The following is a 19,522-nucleotide window of genomic DNA, read 5'->3' on the forward strand; positions in this document are numbered from 1 at the left end:
TCTTAATTTATTTAAGTTTGTATTTATTTTTATGAACTTCACCCACTCATTAAAGTTACTATATTTCAAAATAAATAAATTCCTATAAATGATTCCTATAGGAATAAATATATTCCTATATAAATAAATATAGGAATATATTTATTCCTATAAAGGAATAAATATATTCCTTTAATGAGGACTATAAATATATAGTCCTCATTAAAGTTACTATATTTCAAAAAAAGGCATTCAGTAAGCTAAATCATGATTAAAAATTTCAAAATTAATATACAATTACCATTAATAGGAATGATTTCCCATTTTTTATATTTTTGTGTTCTCTGAAACTGACAAACAGTAGTGGTTGTTAACAATGCATTATACAAAACATTTGTGTTTTCAGCAGTATTTCACATAATTTTAAGCCCTAGTTTCTTCATATATATATATATATATATATATAAAAAAAAAGTACATGTTATGGTGAAAAAAAAATGTAATCAACATTGTAGCAATTTTGCTTTTTGTGCTTTTAAACCAAAAGCACACTTATTAGTTTCAATGAATGCAATTAAAATGAAAGTGGATACTACAGGCAGAAATGAAACTATAGGGAATGACGTATCAATCAATGGTAATGGACACTGAATAATATATGCAGATGTATGGATACATATTCATGAAAAACCTATTATGGTAATCTGTGAAATAAATTTTTTCTTTCAATGTTATTTTTAATAATTAATTTAATAAAATTAAATACATAAAATTATTAATTTATTCAACATATTTTTAAACATGTTTTAACACATTTTGAAGTATGGATGGCAAAACTAAAGATAAATATATAAAATAAAATTACTGGTATAACAACAGAAGTATTAAAAATACTCAGCAAAATATAACATGTAATTTGACACTCCAATAAAAATAGAATATAAAACAAATATCACATTTCTTGCTTAATACTGTGTATGCATGACTTGACTTTAAATCCCTGATTTTTGAAATATAAATCACAAGAAATAAAAATTTGCTCAAACATTTACTGTCTCCTTCATCTCCTGCTCTTTAGCAAATTGTAGGAATACCTGTTAAATAATAAAAAAATATATATATATTGCAAAAATCCAATTATGCACAGCATTTAATATTACATGAGAATGAATCAATAAATAAGGTGATACATTTTTCACAAGTTTTTTTTTTTTAAATCAAAACCCCAGATGTGAAGGGCATTAAGTACCTATAGTACTTAATGACGTGCATGGGTAGAAGTTTCAGAAAACAGAAGATACTTGTTGACATTAGATTTGAATTTCTGTAGGCTGTAATTTTTTGAAAATACAAATGAAGGAAGGTTGTTCCAAAAAAACAAGTAGAAGGGATAAATGAGAAAGAGGAAATGTTAGTTCTGTATGTCTGGAGTTGGACAGTGGGTGGAATGTTGATTAGTTGAAGTATGTGTTTTGACTCATCTGGAAGAGAGTGTTGGAATTGTAGATACCAATTCAGAACATTAGTGCTTATGGAAGTATCTATAGCAGAGGCATGCAGCAAAAACCAAACATCTGTGAGCAAGTCAAGAAGCAAGTCAAGATATTTTGTAAGAAATGTCATTAACTTGAGTGCCCTCTTTTGAATGGTCTAGGAGCTTGAGAGAGATTTTGGGGCACCACTCCATATTTGGGAGAAATATTCCATAAGTACAGTAGACCCCTGTTTTACAATATTAATCCATTCCATTGTATTGTGAAAATATAATGTGAACCCAATAACACATTGTTTTTTGATAATTCTTTCCAAGACCTTGACAGTTGAAAATTTCACTATATAACTCTCTAAAAGGTGATTTTTATAATGGAAATTGTATTAGTTTTATATAGAATACTCAATACCATATTTTCCAATGTATACCACTCACCTTTTATCTGAAAAAAAGTCACTGTAAAATTGTTGCATCTTATACACTGGAATAAATATTAAAACATGATACAGTACAAATTTAAAAAAGAAAAATGATAAAAAATGCTGATGGTGCCACATTTTTACTTATTTCCCCTCCCCCCAAAATGTTGTCTAAAATGATAATTATAAACATTAAAAAAACAAGAATGGTAATTTTCATTTAACTTACACCGGAAAAGCTGTTCAATGGTGGTGTGGGGGTGGAGTTGATGAAGTTGAAGGAGAATCTTCTACCACCAAGATATCAGGACAACCTTCAGGATCTGGTGTTCTTTCCAATCGCTTTCTCTTGCTACTTATGGTATAAAAACTGTCCAAAGTTTGTTTAAGGCAAATTCAATGAGTCTTCAAATTTGCAGGTCATCAATTCAGTGGTTTCAATATCTGGGTTTTTTTCTTACTGTTCTCTTCACAATGTCCCATGTTACTGTTCTTACTGTTCTCTTCACAATGTCCCATGTAGCAAACATGTCCTTAATTTCTTGAGTTAGTGCTACATGGTCATCCTCCTCTACACTCTCATGCTCACTCATCTGCTCTAATTCCTGGAGCTCCTCTGTTGTAAACTCCCTTCCAGTGGTCCTCAATTAACTCCTCCACATCAACCTCAAGAGCCAAGGACTCACCAAGAGTGATAATTTCCTGCTCTAGAACACCTTCAGCTTCAAATCCTTCAAAATCATGGATGACTGAAGGCCACAAGTTCTTCCAGGCTGCATTGAGGCACTGAGCAGAAACTTCATTCCAAGAATTCACAATGACTTTTACACAGTCTAAGATGTTAAACCTGGTCTTCCAGAATTCCTTTAAGGTGATGGTCCTGTCTCCTGAAGCCCCTTCAAAGTACTTGGCATGCATCTTCTTCGTATAAATAATTAAAAGTTGGCAATCACTTGCTGATCCATCAGCTGAAGCAGAGGGGTGGTACTGAGGGAAGAAATTGACAGTAACAAAGCCAAATTGCTCCTCCAGAGATCAGAAAAGTTTGGGATCATGGCCTAGAGCAGTGGTTCTCAAACTGGGGTCCGTGGACCCCTAGGGGTTCGTAGACCAGTACCAGGGGGTCCACAAAACAATCCTCTGGGAACTGGTCAAATTATTCGTGCTATGCATAGCAAATTTATGATAGATAAAGTTATTATTATATATTTATGTAAAAATAAGAATACAGTTGAGTTGTTTTAAACATAAAACTTTGAATTTTCTTTTCAGAAACCCCAGTGTTTACACACACACACACACACACACACACACACACACACACACACACACACACACACACACACACACACACACACACACACACACACACACACACACACACACACACACACACACACACACACACAGAGAGAGAGAGAGAGAGAGAGAGAGAGAGAGAGAGAGAGAGAGAGAGAGAGAGAGAGAGAGAGAGAGAGAGAGAGAGAAACATATGCATACACGCATATATAGGGGGGGCTGCGAACGTTTTTTCATTTTTGAAGGGGTCCATAGATCTCAGTAGTTTGGGAACTACTGGCCTAGAGCATTATCCAGCGCCTTTAAAGGAAGTTTGTTCTTTTCTAAGGAACTTCTGACTAAAGAATAAAACACTTCAAATACCCATTCATAAGAGGTGTCTTGCCACCCAGGACTTCTTGTTACATCTCCAGAAGACACCCAACCTTCCTTTGATGACCTTTTGCTGTTTAAACACTTAGAGTTTCTGAGTGGTAAACCAACATTGGTTTAAGTTTAAAATCTCCAAAGGTGTTGGACCCCAATAGCAGAGTAAGCCTTCATATCCTTTATAGGCTTATGCCCAGGCAATGAGGAGACTTCTTTTGTGATGTATGTTTGCCTGGGCATTCTTTTCCAAAAGAAGACTCTCCATGCCTTATGGCACTTTTAATATTGGACCTTTTCCTAAAACAGATGAACCAACCTCTGCTGGCTTTAAAGTCCCCATATCACGTATCATTAGTTTAAGGTGTTTTAGCCTTTAAATCATCAAAAATCTGCTTTGCATGTTTAAAAATGCATTGTTCAGCCTTTCATTTCTTTCATTTCTTCACCCTTAAACACCCTTCATTTCTTTTTATTTTATCCACTGCAACAAAAGCCTTTCCATTTCTATAATCAGTTCTCTGCCTTTTTGGACTGTGTTAGATTCAACACTTTAATTTTTTTAAGGTTTTCTTTTTGTTTCACTATGGTAAAAATGGTTGACTGGGAAAAACCATACTCATGCACCAGTGCACTAATTTTATTTCTGTTAGTGCAATCTATTATAAACAGGTAGTAAACTCGATCTTATTGCATTTGCGAAAACACTGATTGCTGGAATTCTGAGGGTTTTTACGTTATTATGATGAAACGTGTTTCCCCTTCTATGAAATCTTTGATTGTATAAAAAACAAATAAATTTTCAGAATCTTCTCTTCATTCCTATTTTTTTAATCTTCGTAAACTTGTTACTCTGTAACTCACTTGCACATATCGTGTTAGTTGCAATTTGTGCATACATGTTCTTTGTTATTGGTTGTTTATCTTTTTTACTGTTTTAAATTTTACAACAAAAAAAAAATAAATAAATAAATGTCAGGGAAAAGAAATATCAATTAGTTAGTATGTACATATTACAGTATTAATTAGGCTATGTATATAAGTGTAAATATTTTTTTATTTTGCTAACCTGCAGAAAATATATTTTTCCAATTTTCACGTATCATTTAATTTTGTTAATTGGTAAGGTAATAAAAGTGTAAATTTATGGTTTATATCTTTACTTTTATAGTCTGTATAATATTCCTCCTATTTTTGCTTATTAGAATCGCCGTTTAATAGAATTAAAATTCAATTAGCAAATGTGATCACAATGACCAGCCCTTACTACATATTGTATAGTGAATGGTATTTTATCATGGAGAGTCCTCATGATTTGATTGTACAGTGAACCAATCATAAAGCAGGGATCCACTGTATATGGCTATATAAGTATTCAATATATATGGGAGGTTTGAAAACTTCTAAGACTGGTCACACTGTTAGAGGGATACTAAGTTGATCATTCCAAATGTTTGTCTAGTTCAGCCTTAAATTTATTTAAGTTATCAACTTCCACAACAACAGATGGAAGTCTGTTCCAGCAATTAACTACTTGCAGAATAAAGGAAAACTTCTGCACATCTATTCTACAACTGTCTTTCCTCAATTTGATTCTATGCTCCCTCAGGTTCTTAATCTAAGCAAGTAGAAGTATCCCATCAGCATTGAGCCTACTCAAACTATTCAAGGTCTTGTACACCTCAGTCAGATCAATTCACAGGTGCCTAGCTTCCAGATGCTGCAGTTTACAGAATTTAAGCCACTCTCTCTCTTGCTAAAAGAGCACCCCTTTGTTCCTCTCACCAATCTTGTTTCCCCCTTCACTGTACTCATTCTAGCAATTTTACATCCTTCCTAAAATGAAGCCTCCAGACCTGTACACAGTGCTCAAGGTATGGCCTGACCATTGCCTTGTACAACAGGATAATCACCTCATTGTCCCTGCTAGCAAAATTCCTATATATCACAGACAAGACTCCATGACCTGCCCTAGCAGCCCGTCTGAGTATCTGACAGCACAATTATCCCCAGGTCTTTTTCACTTTCCACTACCCTGAGTATAGTACTACACAGTTGGTACGTTCCTCTGGGGTTACTTCTACCCATATGCAGTACTTTGCATTTGTCAATGTTAAACTTCAGTCGCCACTTCTCAGTGGAGTTCACCAGGGTTCGGTGAACTCCACTAATAACATTAGTTTGGGCCCATTGTTGTTTTGTGTATTCATCAGTGATATTGATGATTTATCAGGCTTAATGTCCAAGTTTGCAGATGATACAAAGGTTGACGGGGTTGTTAATGACAGTAAAGACAATATGCTACTCCAACTGGATCTAGATAAGGTCCAGTTGGAGTAGCATATTGTCTTTACTGTCATTAACAACCCCGCCAACCTTTGTATCATCTGCAAACTTGGACATTAAGCCTGATAAATCATCAATATCACTGATGAATACACAAAACAACAATGGGCCCAAACTAATGTTATTAGTGGAGTTCACCGAACCCTGGTGAACTCCACTAATAACATTCGTCCACGAACAGCAGTGTCCATTGATTACCGCTCTCTGTCGTCTCCCACTCAACCATCCCTTTATCCATTGTAGCAACCTACTTTTAATGCCATACTGCTTTAATTTGTACAGCAGTCTTCCACGTGCAACAGTACCAAAAGCTTTCCTGAAATCTAAGTATATGATATCAAAATTATTTTTTGCATCCAGTTCCTTTGTGACTACATCATAGTATCCAATCAAATTGATCAGACAAGATCTCCCTTTAACAAACCCATGCTGTGTCTTGACTATTACTGCAGTCTTGTCTAGATGATAGTGCAATGCTTCTTTAACGAGTGACTTCATTATTTTAGCTGGAACACAAGTTAAACTAACAGGTCTATAGTTATTTGTGTCACATTTTGAACCCACTTTGTGAATTGGTGATACATTTGCAACCTCCAGTTCATGGGGACCTCCTCTGAGAACAAGGAATCTCCCTCATAATTAGGGCTAAGGGTTTGCTTACTTCCTTTGCTGCCTACATTAATGTAACTCGACAGAGCCCGTCTACCACAGGTGCCTTCCTTATGTTTAACTTCAACAATTTCTCCTCCACTTGGCTCTCAGTTATTGCAAAATCACTTAGCTCCCTGTTAGAGTCTGATAAACTTCTGGCATTCCCCTCCTTGAATAACTCCTCATGTGTGAATGTACATGCAAAATACTCATTCAGTTTATCAGCTACCTGGGCACGATCATCATCTGCATCATCTGCACTTAACATAGATCAACCCATCTATGTTAAGTGGTCTAATCTGATTTATCCCTTTCCTTCTAGAGTTTACGTAAGTAAAGAACTCTTTGCTGTTTTTCTTTGCATCCTATGCCAAAGATTTCTTGGAATCAGCCTTTGCTTGCCTAACCTCCTTTTTGACTTGATTACAGACTAGCTTATATCTTCCATAGACTTCTGTGTCACCTGCTAATTTATATGCATCCCACACAATTTTCTTCTCTGCCACGAGCCTCATTAGTTCATTTTAATTCCTTTTAGACCTAAATCTTGAACAGTATTTCTTAGTTGGCATGAAAAGTCTAGAAGCTTCCAAAATTAATTCCCTGAAGGCCTCCCATTTAGAATTCACTGTTTTTAACATCATCAGTTGATCCCACTATAGTCACCTTTTTTTTTTTTTTTTTTTTTAATGTAAACCCCAAACACGAGAGGTATTAGAACATGTAGTACTTAGTACCATGCTTGGGTTGGAGGTTGAGAACACAGAAGAAGATATTTGTTGACATTGGACTTGAACTTATGTAGACTGTAATTTTCAGGAAATACGTATGAAGGAAGGTTGTTCCAAAAAATGGCAGTTGAATGAATAAACGAGGAAGATGAAAAGTTGGTTCTGTGAGTTTGAAGTTGGACAGTAAATGGATGTTGGCTGGTGGCGGCACGTGTTCAGACTGTTTTGAAAGAGAGAGCGAGAATTATAGAAGCCAATTCAGAAGAACAGTGCCCATGGAAATATCTGTAGAAGAGGCATGCAGCAGAAACAGTACGTCTATGAGACAGCGAGTGGAGAGAGTCTGTTAGAGATGAATCATAAATTAACCTAACTACCTTCTTCTGAACAGAATCAAGAAGCCTGGGAGAGGTTTTGGGGGCACCAACCCAGATGTGGGAACAATATTCCATGGTAGGGCGGATTTGCAATTTGTAAAGAGTGAACAGCTGTTTGGAAGAAGAAATCAACTAAGTTGTTTTTGCCCCACTGGAGAATTACCTGGAGATTGGCATTTAAGGAATTGGTAGCACATTTTCGAGAAGTTGAAGCTGATTGAGTGGACAAGGTTTCTCAAAATGGAAAGCGGAATGCAATGTGCTATCATCAGCAAAACTATGGATAGGATTTCCAGTCAATGGAAGAAGGTCATTAATATATAAGAGGAAAAGAGTGGGGGAAAGAACTGAACTTGGGGGACACCGGCATTAGTGGAGAAGTTAGAAGACTTCTCCACTAATGCCGGTTGGCATTAGTGGAGAACAAGTTGGCAAACCATAAGATGGAAGCTTGTTTAGCAGACCTTTATGCCAAACATGATCGAAAGCCTTAGAGATGTCAAGAGCAACTGCTTGTGTTTCACTGAACCTTTCCATTGAATTAGTCCATAAATGGGTAACATAAGCCAGAATATCACCAGTGGATCGACACTGATGGAATCCATACTGCCGATCGTTGATCAGACGGAAGGCTTCTAGGTAGTTTAAGAGTTGGCGGTTAATTGATTTCTCCATTATTTTAGAAAGAGTAGCAGTAATTGCAATGGGACGATTGGATGGGAGGGATTTGTCACTCTTTTTAGGAACTGGCTGGATATTGCCAATTCCTAAAAAGGAACTGGCTTTCATCATCAACCATTTTCATTCCATGCAGGATGAAGGCCATTGCACAAAACAGTTCCTTCTGTTTTGTGCAATGGCCATCCATTTACTCACATACTACCCACACACTCATGAATTTCATCTATCTATCTCCACCTTTGTCTTCCAGGTTTTCTTCTAGCTCCTCTCGGGTACCATTCTGTTATTTTCTTAGTCCATCTGTCATCATGTCTTTGAGCTATATATCCTGCCCAAGACCATTTTAATTCTTTAGTTTTGATAAGAATGTCCTTTACTTGAGTTTGCTGCCTAATCCATGTGTTTCTCTTCTTATCTAACAGTCTGATTCCCAATATAATTTGTTCCATTCTTCACTGTGTATTTCTCAGCTTCTCTTCCATTCTTTTGGTGAGTGCCAAAGTTTCACTTCCATAAGTCATGGTGGAGAGTATACATTAGTTCATTATTTTATGTTTCGGACAAACTGGGATATTGCTCCTCAGTATGTGACTATATTTCCTAAATGCTATCCATCCAAAATTTCTTCTTCTCTTGACTTCCAGTCATTTATCATTATTACAGCTAATAACTTGTCCCAGATAAGTATATGACTCCACCTTTTCAATTACTGCTCCTTCAATAATTATGTCCCTTTCTGTGGCATACTTGTTCATCATTAATTTTATTTTAGCCATATTCATCTTTAATCCAAAATCTTTACTAACTGTGCATAACTGATTAAGATTTTCCTCTAATTCTTTGGGATCATGGCTTATGACCACAATGTCATCTGCAAATCGTAAATGGTTTAGGTACTCTCCATTCACCATGACTCCTTTCTGCGACCAGTCTAAACTTCTGAAAGCTTCCTCAAGGGTAGCAGTAAACAACATCGGAGATATTGTGTCTCCTTGTCGAACTCCTTTTTCAATTTTAAATTTGCTACTGTCTTTGTCTAGTCTAATAAAGGAGGTAGCACTCTCATATATTTTCTTCAAAATCATAATATATGGGGTATCAATTCCTTGTCTTTCCAGTGCACGAAACATTGCCTTATGCTGTATGGAGTCAAATGCCTTTTCATAATCCACAAATGCCAGGCATAATGGTGTTTTATATTCATATGCTTTCTCCATTAGCTGTGATATTACGTGAAGGTGATCCATAGTTGAGAATCCTGTCCTAAAGCCAGCTTGCTCTTTCGGTTGATTCTCATCAAGTATTCTTTCTAATCTGTTAGTAATGACTCTTGTGAACAACTTGTAGAAGTGGGATAACAAGCTAATTGGTCTATAATTTCCAATTTCTGATTTATCTCCTTTCTTATGCAGCAAAATATTGATTGCATTATTCCACTCCTTAGGCATCACACCTTTTCTACTGCATTTTGTGAAGAGTCTTGCCAGTTTTTGTGCCATGTCTCTTCCTCCCAATTTTAACAACTCTACAGTAACTTCGTCTTCTCCTGGGGCTTTCTGATTCTTCATTTTCTTCAATGGCGCCCCTGTAGCCAGATGGGCAGGAGCAGCAGTGCATTGCACACGCTTCTTGATTAGACCAGGGTTTGAGCCCGTGCCCACCAAATACGGAGGATGCGGAATGGTCGGGGAATGACCACCGCATATCCTCGGAGCAATATGGCCTTAGTTGCTAATGCTCCTAAAAACCAAATAACAACAAAATTTTCTTCAACGCATGTTCTGCCTCATCAGGAAGAATATTGGGTATGTTGTATGTGTTACTAATTTGCGATCCATCTTCCCCACTGCTTTCATTATTCCCTTGCTCCTTGCATAATTCTCTATATTAGTCATCTGCTATTTATAAGTACATCATCACTATTCTTCAGTTTCAGTATCATTTGTCTTTCTGTATTATTGATCATGGCTGCTGATTTAAGTCCTTTGTTTTCCCTTAATGCTTGTTGTACTTTTCTTGTGTTAAATCTTCTATGTCCTCTCTGAGTCTCTTTCTAATGGCTTTACATAAATCGGTATACTCAATTTTTTCCTTGTCAGTGTTTATCGTGCTCTTCATTTGTTGCCTTCAGTTCATCGTAACAAGTGTTTCCTGACTAATTTTTTCTTCTTTGGATTTCTTTTTCCCTATAGGTTTCTTGGGCTTTATCACTTTCAGAAAGCTGTAATATTCCTCATTGATATCTTGGTTCTGAGCAGTCTGCAGAAGCACAAACTTGTTCTTAAGTTCTAGTACACACTGCGTTTTCTCCTCTTCTGTTATCTCAAAGACGTTTGTATTATTTACTCGAGTCAGTTTTTTCCTTTCTTTTCCTACATCTATATGAAGTGTACATCTTACCATTCTGTGATCACTTCCAACATTTACCTTATTCAGGACGGTAACATCATTCATGATATATCTTCTGTTAGTGAGGATGAAGTCGATTTCATTAGTTGTTAATCCATTTGGACTCTTCCATGTCCACTTTCTGTTCACCCTTTTCTTGAAAAAATGTGTTCATTACTGACAATCCTTGATATTCTGCAAATTCCACAAGTCTTTCACCTCTTTCATCAATTCCAAAATTTCCTATAGTTTCCCTTTCTGTGCTGTTTTGTCTTTTTCCAACCTTAGCATTGAAGTCCCCCATAATGATAGTGTAGTGGGTTTTCTGCTCATCCAGAAGACTCAATTTCGGTGTACATTTCTTGCACCTCTTCATCATCATGGCTAGATGTTGGTGCATAAATCATTATAATCTTTAGCTTGTACCTCTTAGAAATCCTGAGTATTAATCTTGACACCCTTGGTGATGTACTTTTGAATTCCAAAATGTTGTTTTTTATATCTGTATGGACAAGAAAGCCAACTCCACCTTCGCTCCTTTCACTGTTTCCATTGGTGTGCAGCAGATTTTCACTTGATAAACTTATAAGTGATTCATTTCTTCTTCTTCTTGTTTCAGCCAAACCAATAATATTCCAATTCACATTTTCTACTTCCTTTTCCAGCTCTAATATCCTTTCTTCACCGATGAGCAATCTTACGTTGTAACGTAAGATCGCTCATTACGTTGTAATGTTTGTTTTCGTAAAGTCATCTTTACGAAAACAAAAACCCTTCCGTTTAATCTTGATGGTAGTTACATCTTTAAGTAAATCCCACATCAGTAGACTGTGATCATTGTCTCCTAGTGGTTCGTTTATCTGCAAATTCTTAATGCATGAATAATCACTGCTGATAATCAGATCAAGAGTATAACCCCCTCTGATTGCCCCTTAAACATGTTGCTGTATAAAACAATCCTCCAATAAATCCATAAAAGTCTTGCTAGTGGGCAAGTGACCAACCCATAAATTCCAATCAATATCTGGAATGTTCAAATCTCCCCATTATAAGGCATTCTGATTTACTGGCCCACTCTATTTCTCTGCACAATTGTTCATTGTACTCATCAGTCATTAGGCCTATAACACACCTCTACTCTCATTGTCCCTTTCTCAGTGCTTATGTCACACCAAACTGATTCACTGTCCACCAATGTCAATTAGATGCACTTCCTTAGATTTTATGTGTTTCTTAATTAACAGGATAACCCCTCCTGTCCTATCTATCTATCCTTTACAAACATATTGAACAAACATTACAAACATACTGTACTGCACAAATTACAATTCTGCTTTGCTTATATCTGTGTGACACCACATCTCTGATATCCCAACAATATTTGCCTTTGATATCTTGACCAGTACTTCAAACTCATCAAATTTATTAACTATACTCCTAGCATTGGTATACATGCACCTGTTTCTACTCTTAGTTATCCCAACACAGCCCATGTATTTACCTGTTCCACTATGACTCCCAGCAGTCCTGGAAATCTTCAGCACCTTGCTTTCCAGGGTGCTGCTCATTCTAATAGAAACAGAGTGAAGAATCAATTTTGTCTCTGCCTGGGGCCACTGGTAATCTTTTAGTCTGTGTATCACCCCCTCATGTTCTCTATATTTGGAACATACACATTTAAGTTTTCTTCATTTTAACAGACTGGGTTTGAGCTACAAGTATTGGAGGCTTTGTGTTTCTAATAAGTAAAAACACAGTCTTTAAATTCATTTCAGATAAATCAATGAATAGCTGCCATTCTTCAGCTTTGTGTTCAAATCACAATTTTTCCATCATTCAAATTATATCAAGTCACATATGCAAAGAAAATCTTTTATACCATAAAATGCCAGCAAAATCCTAAATAACGCAGTTTGATCCTAAACGTTTTGCCTGTTGCTCTAAATCATATATTAGGTCATTAGCATTAGTATTAGAATGGCTAAATTATGGAAGGGGAAGCAGACTTTTTTTCTGCATTTGGAGTAAAAGGAAAAAAGGTACCTAACCAGTTCCCCCTTTGAATTTTACCAAACTCTACATCAGCCACCTTGGTAGGCAGTTTGCTTCAATTAAGTTCACTTTATTCAATTAGGTATGGCCTTATGCCAGAGGTTCCCAAACTTTCTCGGTTCACAGTGCCCTTAGTGTCTCAGTAATTTTTTTCACGAGGGGGGGGGGGCCCTAGGCCAAAATAAATATCTAACAGTTCCGTTTATTAAGTAGTTAGGTCCAAACAACTTAAGTAATGTTGAAACTGTGAACTACCTCGAGCTAGTAGTTCACGCACTGTCTTACATGTCGAGTATTGCTGTGTTTCCCTTGAAAATTTAAAATATCCTGCGGTGCCCCTGTGAATTCGCTGTGATGCCTTAGGGTGCTGTGCTGCACAGTTTGGGAACTGCTGCCATGTACTACTCTTTGCAATTTAACTTGACTCTTCCTTGGGTCTGCTTCTTCTTCATTGGAAAAAGGAAGCTGATAATTCACTGGTTCACATCATATCACAACAGTGAATGACAAGTGCTTCTTTCTTTCATCTGTTAAATGAGTTTTACATAGCACACTATGTAGCACACATGCAGTGGCCAATTTCTGTCATGATCTCTGAAGTGGCATCCGATATAGAGATAATGGACATGTTTAACTAATTTTATTAAAGACGAACATCATGATTTTGGTGTTATCTCTCTGATTTTGCATAAACTGCCTGATGAATTCACTAGGGCCATGGTAGTATCATCTGTTCATATTGATTACTTTATACAAAGAAAATAAAATGCACAACCAACCTTTAAGGTTGGTTGTACATTTTATGCACACAGATAACAATTTACAACTAACATGTGCAACCCATTATAACAGCTCTCATAACAAGATTCATAATTATGATGACTCATAATCATCCCCTCCTAAGTCTCCTTTGCAACTCTGTTTTGGTTATATTCAATAAGTGATGCTTATTTGTAACATTGCTAGAAAAACTAGCTATTGCATTTTTACCTAAAAATCTCAAATAAAATTTGTGTCCAGATTCTGAATTAAGTATAATGAATAAATTTATCTAGACCTTCAATCATGATTGAGATCAAAGGTTGTTAAATTTGTTTATAGAGGACAATTCCCTTAAATTCTAAAGTAATTCAAGAGAAGCAATTAGTTTGTATGAAGATTTGAAGAAAACGTGCTAGATGGATCCAGTGCCGAAAGCCTTAATGCCACTAATGGCTGGTTTGATAAAGTACTGTAACCTGTATAATATTGCTACCCAGGGGAAACTGCCAGTGCTGATGTGGAGGGAACCAAAAAATTTAAGAAGGCCCTTTTGAATATTATTGAATAAGGAGGCTACATCCCTCAATGGGTGTTTAACATTGATGAATGTGGTCTATTTTGGAAGAGAATGCCAGAAAACTTTTACTTCCAGGAAAGAAAAATTCATGCCTGGCTAAAAGTGTCAAAAGATAGATTAATAGTGATACTGGGTATGAATGCTGCTGGTGATGTCAAGTTGAAGCCCCTGTTAGTCTACCATTCAGAAAATCTTTGGGCTCTTAAGCAATTTATTAAATCAAGATTGTCAGTATTATAGAAATCTAATATGAAGGTCTGGGTCACTAGAAATCTTTTCCAAACATTGTTTTTGAATTATTTTTGTGCAAGAGCTGAACAACCGTGCAGCCAATAACATTTCTAATAAAGCTATTTTGTTATTGGATAATGCACATCCCTCTCCTCTCATCGAGTTTAGTGCCAATATGAAAGTAGTTATTATGCCCCACAATACTAATAGAACCTCAATAGCATTAGCATTAGCATTAGTAGAGGCATTTGATGCAAGAAAGCAAGCTTATGCAGCATCAGCCAAAAAAAAAAAAAAAAAAACCCACTTCCACTTCACCCCTCTGTTCGTTCAAAATACCTGTCCAGCTGAGCCTTAAACTTATTTAGGCTATCAACCTCCACCACAAGGGATGGCAGTCTGTTCCACCAACCAACCACCCGCTGGCTAAAGGCAAATTTCCGCACGTCTATCCTACATCTGTCTTTCCTCAATTTGAATTTATGCCCTCTCAGGTGATTTTTCTGAGCTAGAGGAAGAATCCCATCAGCATTGAGCATGCTTAAACCATTCAAGGCTTTATACACCTCTATCAGATCACCTCGCTGGTGCCTAGTCTCCAGACACTGCAACTTGCAAAACTTAAGCCTTTCTTCGTAAGAGCACCCCTTTGTTCCATTCACCAATCTTGTTGCCCTTCTTTGTACTCGTTCCAGCAGCTCTACATCCTTCTTGAAATGAGGCCTCCAGACCTGTATACAGTACTCTAGGTGTGGCCTAACCATTGCCTTATACAATGGAATAATCACCTCCTTATCCCTGCTGGAAAAATTCCTGTATATCATTGACAATACTCCATGAGCTACTCTTGCAGCCCGTCTGCACTGCTCAGAGAACTTCATATCTGCCTGCACAATCACCCCCAAGTCCCTTTCATTCTCTACCACTGTCAGTGTAGTACCACAGAGTTGATAAGTTGCTCTGGGGTTGCTGTTTCCCATGTGTAGTACTTTACATTTGTCAATGTTAAACTTCATTTGCCACCTCTCAGCCCATCTGCTCAACCTTTCCAGATCCTGTTGCAGCAGCATAGTGTCAGTAGTGTCCTTGACAACCCTGCCAACCTTTGTATCATCTGCAAACTTGGACATTAAGCTTGATATACCATCATCAATATCATTTATAAATACAGAAAACAATAATGGACCCAACACTGAGCCCTGAGGGACTCCACTAATAACATTAGTCCACGATGAGCAGTGTCCATTGATTACCACTCTCTGTCTTCTCCCCCTCAACCACCCCTTTATCCATAGCAGCAATTTGCCTCCAATGTCACACTGCTCCAATTTGTGTAGCAGTTTTCCATGTGCAACAGTATCAAAAGCCTTTCTAAGATCCAAGTATATAATATCAAAGTTATTCCCTGCATCCAGTTCTTTTGTGACTGCATCATAGTATCCAATCAAGTTGGTCAGGCAAGACTTCCCCTTAACAAAACCATGCTGTGTCTGAGCTATAACTGAAGTCTTGTCTAAATGATCCTGCAGTGCTTCTTTAACCAGTGCCTCCATTAATTTTCCTGGAACAGAAGTTAAGCTCACAGGTCTATAATTACTTGTGTCAGCCTTTGATCCTCCTTTGTGAATTGGGGTCACATTTGCACATTTCCAGTCTATGGGTACCTCCCCTGAGTCCAAGGAAGCTCTCATAATTATGGCTAAGGGTTTGCTTACTTCCTTTGCTGCCTCCTTTAATATAACTGGATAGATCCCATCCACCCCGGGTGCCTTTCTTGTGTTTATCTTCAACAGTTTCTCCTCCACTTTACTCCCAGTTATTTCAAGATTCTGTAGCTTACTGCTAGAGTTGAATACACCTCTGGCATTCCCCTTGCTGAATAACTCCTCATGTGTGAATGTCGATGCAAAATATTCATTTAGTTTGTTAGCTACCTGAGCAGGATCATCAACAGTTGACCCATCAATATCAAGTGGACCAATCTGATTCATCCCCTTCCTTCTAGAGTTTACATAAGTAAAGAACTCTTTGCTGTTTTTCTTTGCATCCCTTGCCAAGGATTTCTCGTAATCTGCCTTCGCCTGCCTAACCTCCTTTGTAACTTGGTTGCATATCAACTTGTATCTATCATAGGCTTCTGTGCCATGTGTTAATTTGTAAGTATCCCATGCATTTTTCTTCTCTGCCATATGCCTCATTAGTTCATCTGACATCCATTTTGGCCTAAACCTTGAACAATATTTCTTAGTTGGTATGTAAAGCCTAGTAGCTTCCAAGATATGTTCTTTGAATGCTTCCCATTTTGAATTTGCTGTTGGTAACATCATCAGTTGGTCCCACTGTATAGAATTTAAATACTGTCTCAGTCCATCGTAGTCGCCTTTACGGAAGCAATAACCCTTCCCTTTACCCCTAATGGTAGTTACCTCTTTCAGTAACTCCCACTTCAGCACACTGTGATCACTGCCACCTAGTGGTTCATTTATCTGCAGATTCTTAATGCATGAAGAATCACTGCTGATAATCAAATCAAGAGTATTACTCCCTCTAGTTGCCTCCCGAACATGCTGATGTAGAAAACAATCATCCAATAAATCCACAAAAGCCCTGCTAGTGTGTGAGTAACCAGCCCCCAAATTCCAGTCAATATCTGGGAAATTAAAATCTCCCATTATAAGACTCTCTGATTTACTGGCCCACTCTATTTCCCTGTACAGTTCCTTATTATACTCATCAGAGTCATTAGGCCTATAGCACACTCCTACTCTCAATTTTGATCTCCCAATGCTTATGTCACACCAAACTGACTCAACACTGCACTGTCCAGCGATGTCTGTCCACAATACCAATGGAACAGGGCTTGGAGTAGCTTTAAGCCTATTACATCAGGAGGAATTTCACTCTGGCTATTAAGGCTATGAATGAGAGGAAGAATGCTCCAAGCCTTAAAGTATTTTGGAAAGCATACAAAATTAAACATGCCATTGAAAATACTGTTAGAGCCTGGCAAGAAGTGCAACAAAAATCAATGAATGGAGTGTGAAGATGGGAAGATTGTGTTGGAAACTTCCATGGCTTTGATACTGAGATGGTTAAAAACAACATAAGTAGAGCTTGGCAAGGATATCAGGTTGGATGATACAGAATCTGAAGACATACAGGAGTTCATTGAAAACCAAAGATGGCTGGTTTTCAACGAGCCAGACAGAAAGCAACAACAGAGAACTCATGGAAATGGTTGCTGAACAGGAAAAAGCCCTTGAAAACATTGAAAAACAAAACAGAAAAGGAAGAACTTGAGACCCCAAGATGATGGCGACCACTAAAGGGATGACTGAAGCTTTCTTACTTCACAACTGTTTGTTATTTGATTTTTAGGAGCATTAGCAACTAAGGCCATATTGCTCCGGGGATATGCGGTGGTCATTCCCTGGGCTCGAACCCCGGTCTAATCAAGATTACTTCACAGATAATGATGTGGATAATACAGAGAGATTCCTCAATATATAGAATGGATTAAAATGTTATAAAAAACTCTCTCCAGATTCCTTTTTCAACTCCAAGGGAAATCAGCCTTCAAGATCTGCTGATGCTGTTGTTATTTGGTTTTTAGGAGCATTAGCAACTAAGGCCATATTGCCCCGGGATATGCGGTGGTCATTCCCTGAATGACCTTTCCGCATCCTCCGTATCTGCTGATGCAGAGATCTCTGTGAGAAAATATTCCTGCCCATCTTCAAGCTCTCACAGCACATTTAATAGTTTTAGCAATTTAAAAATTAAGAGTATTGCAAACTGTTACTGTAAAAAAATGTAAAGATAATATATAAAGTTCCATAATTTTAAGGTAAGTTTCTTGCACTTTCTTGAACATATGTTTTAGTGCACAATTTATGTATTTAAATTTATATTTAAAGGTCTACATTTCTGCTACATTTAACATTGTTACATAGAGGAATGCTACCTTAAAATTGGCTTGAAACATGAGTCATGCCAACCAGTTAAAACTATTTACATTATTTCCTATAGACAAATCTTCCTCCGCTTAATGCAGATTCACATTCTGTTTTTACATTCCCAATAGCTAAGCAGGGAATGCCTGTAGTTTTCTATTATGTTACAATACCTTGTTCCCCAGTGTTATTGTCTGACATGATATTCTCTTGGTATTGCACAGAGCGGAGTGGAGCGAGTGAGTGAGGCAGTGCAGGAATCTGAATGAAGAAAAATAATGGCTTATCAGAAGTTTAAGGACTGAAAAAAGGTAAACCAAAGTTTTCTTTTTCTCAGCTGGTACAAACTAGAGGACTGCTATAGATATAAGAAAATTTTATTTCAGTCAAAGGTTAATTAACTCTTGAAACAAATTGCCACTTAATCCCCTGTGCAACTGGAGTGTTACATGTAAATTTATAGCAGAGTTGAATATCTGGATTAAAATAGGTGAGGTTGTATGGGCTACAGTAATTTTAAAGCTGATGCTTCATAAAACTAGATTCTTTGCATTATTTTGCCTATACTAATGCTTTAACAAATAACCACAGCAAATGTGAATATGATTTAATATACTTACGTGTTCCAATGTAGTCTGACTGAAACTGTAATCTATGATGCCAATTGATTCTTTCACTGAAATGAAAGAATCAAAAAACTATTTTTTTAAAAAAGCAAGAAACAAATTTGATTAGTATTCTAAATTTTTATTTGTCACTTCTTTTCTCGGCTATTTTACTTTCACAATAATGTCAAGCAGTTTTAGAATCTGTAATCACTGATATTTTAAAAAATATGACAAATAAGAAAGGCATTATTAAAGCTTTTTAGCTGGATATAAACAAGGAAGAAAATATATAAATGTATAAAATCTTTGGAATATAAATTTTTATTTTTTATATAATTTAAACATATAATTACCCTCAAAAAATCATCTGGATGTACGTTAGTGTCACAGTAACAGCACTGATACTCACTTCAATAGTGTGTTGGTTTCCCTTTGGCCACTGACATATTCCACTCTCTTGGGTAAGTTTCCACTAACAAACAATAGACTGCAGTGAGTCCTCCATTCCTCCTCTTGCAGAAGAGCGATGACCAATTGAGCTATCGATGTGGATCATGCTGGGATGAATGCCTTTCTGAAACATTGTGTGTCTGACCCTCACACAGCATTT

At 36.9% G+C, this 19,522-nt stretch overlaps 1 protein-coding gene across 1 annotated transcript in view; it reads right to left on the reverse strand.

Annotated features, from left to right (window-relative positions):
• Window positions 1–849: 849 nt before the first annotated feature.
• The window catches only part of LOC150091547 (cholesterol transporter ABCA5-like), a 389,022-nt gene continuing 370,349 nt past the window's right edge, over window positions 850–19,522 (reverse strand). The window contains exons 27-28 of the mRNA XM_090376152.1: window positions 18,925–18,980; window positions 850–1,073 (exon numbers count right to left, since the gene is read on the reverse strand). Coding sequence (XP_090232278.1) covers window positions 1,020–1,073; window positions 18,925–18,980 — 110 coding nt within the window. The 3' untranslated portion in view covers window positions 850–1,019. The remainder of the gene's footprint in view (window positions 1,074–18,924; window positions 18,981–19,522) is intronic.

Source organism: Mastigoproctus giganteus, chromosome 1 (genome assembly GCF_048544385.1).
Source record: "Mastigoproctus giganteus isolate SK-2022 chromosome 1, ASM4854438v1, whole genome shotgun sequence".
NCBI lineage: Eukaryota > Metazoa > Arthropoda > Arachnida > Uropygi > Thelyphonidae > Mastigoproctus > Mastigoproctus giganteus.